Below are 11,756 nucleotides of genomic sequence, written 5' to 3'. Positions count from 1 at the left end.
CTTCTTTGCCTGTGATGGCAGCCTTCTTTCATAAGCATTTGGAGTGAAATGGCTAGTGCCACAGCCTGTTCTCCAGGCTACTTCCCACCAGTGTCGTTGTCCAAGGCCATGTGTTCAGGGATGTAGTTACAGAGTGGGCTGTGTGCTGCTACAATGCCCTGCTTAACTGAAAGCGCTTGTCTTTTTAATGCTATAATAATACTTTGTCCTTCCTGTTAAGAACTCAAGGGACTCTACAAACCTGAGTGAATGACTCCACATCACCAGGAGGGGTGGAGAAAAAAGCCCAGTGCAGTGACTTGCCAAAGGTTATATAGTGAGAACTTAGAGCTTGGAGGGAAACTGGCTCTTTACTTGTTCCAGTGCTTTGCTTCAACCCCTAGACCTGGAAGAAGGAGGAAATACCACCTCTCTGTATAATATTTGTAAGGTACTTGCATACTATGCCAATGTGTACAGGCTAGGTCACTTCCTCCTTTAAGGGTGGCTGGAAAGCAGAACTCTGGCCCTTGACATTGATATCCAAGGGCCATTCCTGACCATACAGTGACACAGGATTGCCCAGGACAGCTCTAAGTTGGTATGTCCAGCATGCAGTGAACTATTGTGGGACATACCAGTCTGGATTCCAAGAGCAGCCAGTCTCTCTCGCATGGTACTGAGACATGGGGCTCGTTAGCTTATGCCTAGTGCTGTGACTTGGCTCTTCTTGGAGCTTGCTTGGTTGCCACTAACCCAGGGATCTCTGCAGCATGGTGCATATGAGGAATGCATTTAGAGACCCCTGCTATCAGCTAGGGATAGGAGCTGTTTTTTCAGTATTTTCCTCCCACTCCAAGCTAAAAATACAACACAGTTAACTTGTCATTTGATCACAGTAAATGCTCCACTGAAAGAAAATGACTTTAGGTGTCTGTTGCCAGAATTTATGACCTGGGCAAGTCTCTGCAGAAGCCCTGTCCAGGTTGAACACAGCTCACTGAATGCAATCTATTTGCATGCCCTAGCCTTATCTTCCTAACCATCAAAGCAGAACATGGTTACGGCACTAGTTTGGCAGAGATTGTTGCTGCCGTTAGCCCAGGAGTTCCCACCTCGCTGCTGGTCAGTCTGATGAACTGGATTCTGCACATGGTGTAAATCCAGAGTAATGGCGATCTTGGAGGAATTTCTCTAGATTTGCACTTGAGCAGGTGATGTCAGATCTGGGCTGGTACCTGCTGTAATTGAAAAGTGAGAGCTCTCACAGATTTCTCTGTCACCTACTGGGATGTGCAAGGCTTTGGAGTGCTGGAACACCAAAGCCAGTAACATGACTTTGCCAGTCCCCAGGGGAACATAGGATGCTATATGAGCTTTATGAGATGGGCAGCCGCATGCTGGATGGAGATGCTGGGGAGAGTCTTCTTCCCTGGAGCATGCACTGGCAGTGGGAGCTCCAGAAAAGACCTGGAGCCATCCCTCACTTGAGACTGTGTTGGGTCTCTCGGTGCCTCCGTAGGTCCACTTTGCGCTGGAAGCCCTTGGCACAGAGCTCACAGCTGAAGGGCTTGAAGCCTGTGTGCTTGCGGCTGTGAGTGATGAGGTTGGAGCTCTGGCTGAAGGCTTTGCCACATACCTGGCATTTGTGGGGCTTCTCCCCTGCAGGGCAGAGAAAATGGTAAGAAACACTTTAACAGATGAGAGAAGGGAGGTAGAAATGCCCTTCAGTAGACTCAGAGCTCACCAACTATGCTTGGGCATCAGGGTGCTGCCAGCCCAGCTGTCCTGCTAATGTGTCTGCACTCTGGTTCAGCACCAGAGGGTGAAAAGAACCAGAGGCAGTCCTGTCCAGCTGTGCGACCCATGCCCTGTCTGATCCAGGGCTGGGTACAACCATGACATGCACTGAAGGCTGGTCAATAACCACCTCCTGGTCACACTGAGGACATGCATCTCAGTGATGCTTAGACCTCCTGCTGTCTTACTGCACAGAGAAGAATGACTTTCCAGTGCCTCTGGACACTTATCCCTGGTCCAGTATCTCTGTGTCTGGGGACTATATATGTGTATTAACATGATGGACTCTAATTTGCATTTTCTTATTGGGAATATATTGTTTCTCACCGGTGTGGATGTAAGTGTGTTTCTTCATATCCGACTTCTGGTGGAAGCGCTTGCCACAGTATTGGCAGGGATAGGGCCGTGTGTCTGAATGGATCAGGAGATGAGTGGAGAGGGTGGAGGAACGTTTGAATGTCTTCCCACACATCTTGCACTCAAAACTTCTTTCCTGTTAGGGAAAGAAAATCATGGGATGTATGTGGCTGCAAGACATGTGACAGAGCTTGAAGAGTGCTAAGACTGTTAAGAATAGTAGATTTGATAAGCAAATCTCAGCTCGTGGACTGACATGCTAGGTGCAGCACAAAGAGAATGTGGGGAGGGTTGCTTATGGAAATGGATTACATCTTGTGATCCAAACTCCTGCACCCCTTAGGAGGAGGCGAGGCACAGAAGAACCAGTAGCGACGATCCTCCCCTCCCATCCAAGGAATTCTCAAGGGCAGTCTGAGATTTGTGAGACCAAGATCTATGGTCTTCAGAGCTCCTGTCATTGTCATTGGGTGCTACAGGAAAGCCATCATGTTTGTAACCTAGGAAATGTCGCTTCCTTTATAACAGAGTAAGCAACAGCTAAGGTCTAACACTCATAAGCTCTGGAGAGCTGGTTCTCTGGAAACATGCTACCCACCTGGGAGTGAATATTGGTGTGCTGCTCCAGGCTTACAGCGTGTCCAAAGGTTTTGCCACATACTTCACAAGCAAAAGGTCGGGTCCCACTGTGAGACCTTCGGACATGGACCTCCAGTCCATGGGGAGTGGAGAATACCTGCAAAACAAAATGCCAGTGATTTTTTTGGCATGAGGCAGCTGTGTCTCCATCTCTGTTTTCAATTCCTTCTCTTTCTTTGATTCTTCCCTCTCATGGGCCATGTGAACTGCATCACTCCTAGCACCCTTGTCCCCTAGTCAGGAGAAAAAGTAGGTACCCGTTTTGAGCCGCATGCATTGCACTTTGGTGTAACCCAGTGAAATGCTGATGTATGCAATGAAAATCACTCCAGCCCCTCCCCATCCCTGAGGCTCTCCTCTGTGGCACACCTTGTTGCACTTCACACAGTGGTAGGTCTCCATGTCCGAGGAGTAATGCATGCTGTAATCCAGAGGGGGCTCGGTGCTTGGCAGGAGGTGGCTTCCGTACAGGCTAACTGGGTGCTCTAAGAGGGCTGACTGCATGGTGGAAGACATCTGCCGGTAGCTGTATGGCAAATGGAAAGCATCCCAAGAAAAGCCGGTTTTGTAGAAGGTAGGGGTGCTTGTCGTGTTACTGCAGTCTTTGATCTGCAGACCTTGGATGGCCATCTCTGAGTTTGCAAAGGAGAGGGAGAAATGAGTGTCATGCCATTGCCTGCAGCTGGGCACCAGTAAAAAAGTTCCCCAGGTATCACTCCCCCATTTAATGTCTTGCCTGACCTTGGGAGTTGCAGTTGGTAACTCCTTCTTTGATTCAAATCCTGATCCCCATACAAAGTTCCTATTACGACTTTGATTTCAATCTGAGGAAATTTTATGGGAGAGGGGATGCTAAGGGAATATTACCCCCCCTACTAGCCCTGCTTCGTGTGGTGTTTGAACAAGTATCATGTGGACACCTGCCTTGACCCATATAGCACAGAGCTCCGTTAGTCCTTGAAATTTGGAGGCTCACTCATTGGGAATCATAGCGTCATCCTTCAGAGAGATGCTGATCTAGACCAGAATCATAAAGGGAAATACAGAATGCTCTTGATGAGCTCTGCCTGGGACAAGTTTGACTGTTGTTGTCAAAATAAGAGCTGCCGTTTACTGAAAATCTGGACCCGCTTGTCCATAAGCTAGCCCAGCCCTGACCTCTTTTGCAATTGTGGTCTTGGGTAGCAGACCTTGAGCTGAAGGGCCTGGCAGCATCCTGCTCAGGTACTGGACAGGGACACTTTCTTCCTTCAGTTCAGATGGGTCCTTTTCTTGTTTTGGAACCACGCATTCTAGGTCCTGTTTCTTGGTATCCTCTGGTGTCTTGTCTCCTATGGCTGTAATCACACAGTATTGTCACAGTTAGTTTATTCTAGCTGTTAAGAGTCTATTAAGGTGAGTTTTGTACTTATGTATGAACTCATGCTTGGCTACATGAGCCCATGCTCAGTTCCCTGAATAAGTGCAGAGTGGTGCAATCAGCACGGCAATCAAGGTCTGCCCATTGCTGACAAAGGGAAATTCCAAGCAGGATGAGGTAGGCAAGGTAGAGGGCGGTGGGAAGAAATGATAGGACACTTGATACCCTATATAGTTAGAGAAAATTAACCCTAGAAGCCACATGTCTGTAAGAATCATTTCCCCATTTAAAATAATTTTTGTTTGTGTGAGTAACTAACAATCACTAACTTATTAACCTCCCCACCCCTCTCCTAAGAAAGTTCAGTATTGTTAACCTGAATTTATGGACAGCCACGTAGGGAAGCAGAGAGGGGAGGTAACTGTTTACGCAGTCGCAAAGGTGACCACAGACCCGTGTCTCCTCCTGCCCACACTCCCGTTTCTCCATGCTTGTCCCAGCCCTTAAAGAGACCAGCCAGCACTTGTTAGAAGTGGACTTTATAGTAAGAATCTAAAATGGACGGAGGTCCAGTACATGTGCCTCCTTTCTGCTGGAGATGGGACTAGGCTCCTGAAGGACAATATTCACCTGTCGTCCAAACCCTCTTGCGTGCCAGAGAAACACAACAAACGGCCAAAGGATGGTGGCAGGAATTGAAATGAAAATGTCACCTCCTTTCTTTTTTATCAAACTTATCATAGGGCTGGACTCTAATTTGATAGCCAGGGCTAGAACAAAGGATAAGTTGATCCTAGATTTGAATAAAGAAAATTTGAATGGTGCCTGAAAGAAGATAATTGACCTGGCCCTGCCACTGCATGGATGGCTGTGGGAGACCATGAACAGGAGCAGAGGGAGGACAGGAGGTGGAGGCAGAGGCAGTGTTGGTTGGTGTTAATATAGTATATAGCAGCTGGCCCTTCACCTGTAAGCGTGTAGGACTCCTTTCACAGTCACTGTTAGGGTATCACTAGTATTTTCTCACTCTAGCTGTAACTTTCCTTGCGAATCATCAGGAGGAGGTGGTAACACACTGAGGTAGAGAAGATGTAGGTCCAGAGAGAATGTGGGCAGTGAACATAGCAAGCTGGAGATTGAGGTGGCAGAGTTGTGAGTTTGTAGAAGACTGACAACCAAGTGCAAGCTCTTCTCCCAACTGTTAGTTGCCTGAAGTTAGCCATCTTTCCCAAACGTGACCAACTCCACACAGCAATCTTATCTCAAACATCCCCAGCAACCCAGCAGGAAACAAAGGGAGGATCTACATTTGATTTCAGTGGGACAGCGTGGATTTGGCCTAGAGAAAGAGGGCACACTGTACGGGATCAGCTTGTCCTTAGATTGACATCCCTGTGTGGAAGCCCTTAGTTGCTCTTTAGCTCACTCATCCTACTCCCTTAGCTTGCCCACTCAATTATTAATTTGCCTTAGTGTATTCTTAGAAGCCCAGTGGATGGATTAACTCACCAGTGAAGGGAGAGGTTATTGGATCCCACATGAGTATAGGCAGGTCATCTTCCACAAAGCGGTGCTGATGATAGGTATGAGCCTTTTTGCTCTTCACCAAAAAAGAACGTGGCATTTTCCATTCACTGCCTGGGCAGAAACACAGAAAAACAGCACGTGAATCTCTGTGGTTTGGGGGGGTAATTTCTCATTTGTTTCCCCAGCACATCAGCCCTCTATGCAGCAGTGATGAGAATTAAAACTCTTCTACTAGGGAGACAGAGAGTTCATCTCAAAGGTCCCTCCACCCAACTGAAGAGCAGGGAGTGGTTGTGTGGGTTTAGGCGCCTGATGGATCTCAACTCTGGGAAAAACACATAGCTGTGGAGGGGGCTAAGCAGAAAAACTTACTGTGAGGTAGTCTCTGCCACTGAATGTAGAGATGGGACGGCAGATTGAAGATGGGATTGCAGGTTACAGTATACTCCATAAAAATTACACTTCAGAACCTACTCCTAGGTGGAGGCAAAGAACTACTGCTATCTTTATATTGTAGGTGGAAAAAGAGAGGCACGCTTAAATTGGGTGCTGTGTTACAGACCAAAACTGGGCCTGTGGCAAAGGTACATTAGCAGCCAGGAGCTCTCTCTTGTAGCTCTTTGCTCTGGCTACAGGACACAGTGCATCTCTGACCTTCATCTCCCTGAGAGGACACAGTGGGGACGGTGGGTTGGAGATCACCCCTTTGAGAAAGTGTCTTAGTGTTTGTATTGCACCTATAAGAATGCAGTCCCAAGCCATGATATGGGCTCCTCTGTGAAATTGCTCTACAAATAATAATTACAGAAACAAAATCAATAGGAGAGACACAGCAGAAAATCCCCGCAGCCATGATGTGTGGTGGGTTTCCTTCTTGTTGGCTGTAGCTTGAGTATTTCGTGTTCTGCCTGACAAACAACAGTCAAACAGAGGCAGAGCAGAAGTGCTGGGTGAGAGAGGTTACCTTTTGGATCTGACTCAAATATCGTAGACCGTTGAAATGACGGGTTAGGAACAAACATAAAATGCTGAAATTTAATCATAGAAAATTCTCTTGCAATACATCTGTTATCTTTACTACCCAGAACCCAGCCCGCCCTGTGCCCTCTCCCCATGGCTACTAACTGTTCTCATGTAGGCAGTATGACAACAGGCTCAATGCTCTGTATGGCAATATCAGCTGGTGCCTTATTTGCATACATATTTGCATTTTCCCTTGGAATTGTTCAGGATAGTAGCAGTAAAAGCAAATCTTGCTATATTTCATATGTAAAGTCAGCCGTAAGTCCTGGCTTTCTGTTGATGGGAAAGTGCAGTATTAAGTTTTGTTTTCTCCTGACAGCAGTTGAAGTGTAGCCTACTTACTTACTAAAAAAAACCCCAACCAAACCAAAATTTGCTCCTGTTAAGTAGGAATGACCTGAAGTGTCTGTGTAAGTCAGGACAGAGCAGTGTGGGCTCCTGGAATCCCAAACAGCCAGGGATGGAAAAGGTCTGCTCCCTAGGGTGCAGAAGTGCCCGTGCTATCCCTACATGCTAAATATAATTACATAGCCCGGTGGTGTTTTGTTTAAACGTCCGAGGGCCACATTTACAGTGGTGCCTATGGCTGCAGGTATGTGTACGGTGGAATTCACACAGCAAGGTCTGCTGTGGACAGGTGGATTGCCAAGCCCACTGTTGTCGGTGAGAGTCAGGTGCTCACCAGCCCAGCTGCCTTTGGAAATGCAGTTGTAGCTGTCTATTTAAATCCGGTCCAGGATTCCCACTATTTCTTCTATGACTTCAGGGATAACTCTTGGTGTCTCTAGCCACTTTTTCTTCTGAAATGACTCACCTGTTTTTCTTTGCCTGTTTCCAGGAAATTTGCATATAACTTGAGATGAATAAGAGAAAACAGAGGCCAAGACTAGATTTGTTAATTTAATTTTAGAAAGAGGACAAAACAGCACTGAGAATGAACCATAAGTACGCACTTGAGGGAAGGGGTACTGAAGTATGTTGCTGTATTTGCTGTCCTGTAACTCTCTAATGAGGTTCCTTCTAAGTATAGTGAAGTGTATCTCTGCCTGGCGAAAGGCTGCAGGCACAGCAATACCTCCAGCTTGGTACAAACAGGGGAGTGTTCTGCAGTGGTTATAACCCTTTTAGTAGTGTGCTCTGCTTAGCCTGTGCACCTTGCATCCTAGCAGAAGTGCTTAGCTCAGAGGGTCTCACTGCTCTTGGTCAGTCCCAGATGGGGTGTCTGTGCATGGAGCTGCACTCTGCAATACAGACGTGCCCCAAGTTAAAAGTCCTGCCACAAACCCTCGACACATGGAATTTCCACTCATGTCAAAGGGATTTTCCCATGTGGTGGGGCAGGACTGTGTCCACAATGGAGCGTATTCATACCAGCAAGCTTTAGACACCGGATTTCTCTGCCTGAATTAACCAGTTAATTTCCCTGGGCTTCCTACACAGTGGAGGAAGAGGCTCCGGCAGTGGGTAACTCTGAATGTAGGGTGAGAGCCTGCACCCAGCAGTGCCAGCTGGAAGGGTCACCCTCCCTGCCCACTGGCTTGAGGACTCCATGGCATTAGCCGGACAGCTTAGCCAGGTAAATTAGAGGTTGGAGATGGGTGGCATAAGCAAGCTTGCAGTGTTTTATGGTAGTACCCATACACTAAGTACAGCCCCTCTTTTCTGACGGTGGTCGAAAGTAGGTACACATGAATCGAGAGGATTTTTCTGGATGTGTTTGCCCCAGCATATGTAAAAGTCAAATTTGGTCTAGTATCTTGACTGCTGATAAGGGCCTCTACTGAGCACAACAATCTTTAATGTACTACTGAACGTTACAAAAGGAAGTTACCTTCCCCCACCCCATTTTACAGAGAAAACAGGAACTGGGAGCCCAAAGCATAGTTAATTAACTACTGCATTGGACCATCTTTGTGATTCACACAACCGGGTTAGAGGAAAGCTAGAAGCACAGATTGTGAGAGAAAAAATACTATCTCTCCTCAAAACTCAAGATTATCAGTAGCAAGTGATCAGCTGCTACTAATGGCTAACTGTATTTCACAGGGAAATTAGTGCTATAGACAACAGACCCCGCTACATCTTAAAGTCCTTGAAGCTTCTGACAGAATTTAGCTTCAACTTTTGCTAAAAATTAAAATTTACTTTTATGGAGTCTGTTCTTGCCAGCCGCTGTGGCAGCAGTTTCTACCTTAACTGGCAAGTGCACAAGGGAGTTCATTGCTTGGGCAGGAGTGCCTACCCAAAATGGAAGTGTTGTGGCATTTTTTGGATTCAGTATGGGATATCAAATCAGTAGCTGGCTCAAATTGAAATTCTTATTTGTATGCCATTCAAGTAGCTGTACAATAATGTTGTAGTAATTTGTCCTGAAGAAAAGACAGCCAAACGGACCCAATGGAAAAAAACCTGTTTCACTATTTTTGGGTACCTAACTTGAAGCACCTTAGAAGGGCTTCTTTTACCGGTTATAAATTCCCCAGTCAGATCTGAAAGTGGACCCAGCATTTGCATGTTCCCCTCCTATGTTCAAACTCAAAGTTCCTTCATCCTCAGTGACGCTCTCTAGTGACTTTGCAGAGTATCATATGTAAAACTGTAAAGTAATATTGGAACACTGGAGATTGTGCAAGAACCAAATTAAAAGGGTTGGGGTTTTTTAGGGGGTGGTTTCTGACTTCAGGATCCTAATTTCACTTGATCCTATGTTCCGTGTGAAGCCCTAACTCCCACTCCACTGCATGGCAGCTTGCAGTACCCAAAAATACAGGATTGGGCCCTTCAATATAATTTAGAAGAAATTCATATTCTCACTGAATTAGATTACGGAGCTGTCCCCTCTGGTTCCTTCAGTGAAATGATTCATAACATGAAACACCGTATTTGGGAACAGGTGTTTGCAAGATTGTGCCACACTGAATCAGGAACCCAATTTGCAGGTAAGTTCCATTCTACAGCTTTCATTTTTCTCTAAATTCAAGTAATCCTGTTTTTGAATTTACAAGGGTAATTGTAGAGATGAAATCCTCTTTTCCACTACACTCAGCAGAAATACTTAATTTTAACTTGCAATTGATACATGTCTTCATATAAGTTGATGAGTGTACAAAGTTTTAGGCTAAAAGAGGCTTATTTCCTTCCCATTGCTTAATTTATATTTAAATCTTAATATTGCTTTTTTCTGTTCTTTCTGGCAAAGGTGAAGCTTCCAAAAATAAAGAATAGTTTGTCTTTCAGAAGGCTACATTTTGAGGAAAAAAGCACAAAACTGGCCACGACCTGTGTCTGGAATTTTTAAGAGCTCAAATAAAATAAGAGGTTTTATGGACTCCTGACTCTTTAAATATAAAGTCATATTAAAAAAGAATTTCACTTTATAACAAAATTAATCATGTCTTCACTAATCCACCCTTGCAAAAATGAAGGTACTTGGGGCAAGTAATTTGAATGTGGCTTTTTTAGTGGAAAAATGAGCAGAACATTTTTAATTCCTGTGGTTAGATTGTGCAAATGGACATTATGGCAGGGGTAGCAAATTGTGGTGGAAATTTTGTCTGAGAAGTGGAACGGAAATGCTTGTACATTCGTCGTATCTAGAAAAAACATTTAGAATACAATTGCAGCATTTCTTCTTTAGAAACCTCTTTTAGCTCCTAGTGATGTTGGGAACGCCACTGGCTTTAGCAAGCTTTACCTTAGGCTTCCATGGATAAATAGACTTATATAGTGCAATCTAACAAATTCTATATCCCCTTAATATATAGATGCACTTACTGTGCGAACTTGCAAATCATTTGCTTTCCTGCTTAATGTATTGAATCAATCTGCTGGTATATGAGGAGCGTCTATAAATAGCTAATTCCATATGCTAAAAATCGTTACACTAATCAGCTTATACTTAGAAAGGATGGAAAAATAATAAAGTAAAAGATAGGTTTGAAGCAAAAATCCTAAACAGGAGAGACTGAATTCTCATCTAGCAAAACTGGCACAGATTAATTGATGTCAGCAGAGGTGTGCTGCTGTTTGAATTTAAAGGTCTGGCCTTATAAAAGAGCAATTAAAAGGAAAAATATAGCATGTCCTCTCCTCAATGCTTAAGTGCAAAAGTCTACATCTAGAAACTACTCCTTCTGCATGGAGCTTGCTGGGATGCAGGTATCTGAGACCATTGTCACATCTTTTATATTTTGTTCTACTATTACCATTTTCACATGTGAGAGTGAAGGAAGTATATGGTATATAATTTTAAAAGGTTTGACTCATTTGAATTAAGTGAACCATTATCATAAAGGAATCCTCAGGACAACTGACTTACACAGTGGAATATGTTACATATTTGCAAACACAAGCAAAGAAGAAGAAAAAGCTTAGAAAAACATATCAGAGAAATGAGAAAAACAATGAAATTAAAAGTGTTTAAAAGAATAAATCAATCACCTGTTTGGGGGACTTTGCTTTACTGGCTTCGCCTTGAAATCTCCCCAGACAAGCAAGACGTCGTCTTCTCTCTGGACTCCTCTTCCACTTTTTCACTTAGTCGCAGTCTGCTGAAATAGATACTTCTCCTTTTCTCTCTTTCTGTGTTTTTTTTTGCCCCTGTTCCCTCCCTGATTTTTCAATCAGATTATTTGTGTCAAAATCTGGCGGTGAAGAAACAGCCAATAGAGAAGCAGAGCCCAGAAAGTATTTGCTTATCAAAACTTTCCAGGACTTTGAAAACTTGAAGAGAATTCGTGATGCCCAGCTCGAAACCCTAGGGGCAGCACCCTTCACTTTCTGGGGCAGCTTTGCCTTCTGCAGGAATACTCCTCTGTCATGTTGACAAAGAGCATGACACAGTGAAATAAGGTACCCAGCAGACATTTGTTATTTTGTCTTTTCTTTAAAAAAAAAAAGCTCTTAAGAAACCTGTATTTTTACACACATTCATCCACGCATCATATCTTTCACAAACAGACACACCATCTGTCTCACATACACACACTCACATACTTCAGTCTCATAAACAAAACCATCTAGCACATATGCACAAAATTATTTTATTCCAGAATGGATCTTTTATCTCTCC

The 11,756-nt window shown here is 44.5% G+C and overlaps 1 protein-coding gene across 1 annotated transcript; it reads right to left on the bottom strand.

The window, feature by feature from the left end:
* Positions 1-1,408: 1,408 nt before the first annotated feature.
* Positions 1,409-11,299, bottom strand: GFI1B (growth factor independent 1B transcriptional repressor). The gene is made up of 7 exons (XM_075055634.1): positions 11,126-11,299; positions 5,645-5,773; positions 3,966-4,112; positions 3,145-3,407; positions 2,735-2,872; positions 2,107-2,272; positions 1,409-1,641 (listed from the first exon to the last, which is right to left on the bottom strand). The coding sequence occupies exons 2-7, from the start codon at positions 5,757-5,759 to the stop codon at positions 1,463-1,465; spliced, it is 1,008 nt and encodes a 335-aa protein (XP_074911735.1). The 5' UTR covers positions 5,760-5,773; positions 11,126-11,299; the 3' UTR covers positions 1,409-1,462.
* Positions 11,300-11,756: the final 457 nt, after the last annotated feature.

Source organism: Buteo buteo, chromosome 23 (genome assembly GCF_964188355.1).
Source record: "Buteo buteo chromosome 23, bButBut1.hap1.1, whole genome shotgun sequence".
NCBI classification, from domain to species: Eukaryota; Metazoa; Chordata; class Aves; order Accipitriformes; family Accipitridae; genus Buteo; species Buteo buteo.
Note: the sequence above shows the minus strand (reverse complement) of the source record. Positions and strands in the feature narration are given on the sequence as shown.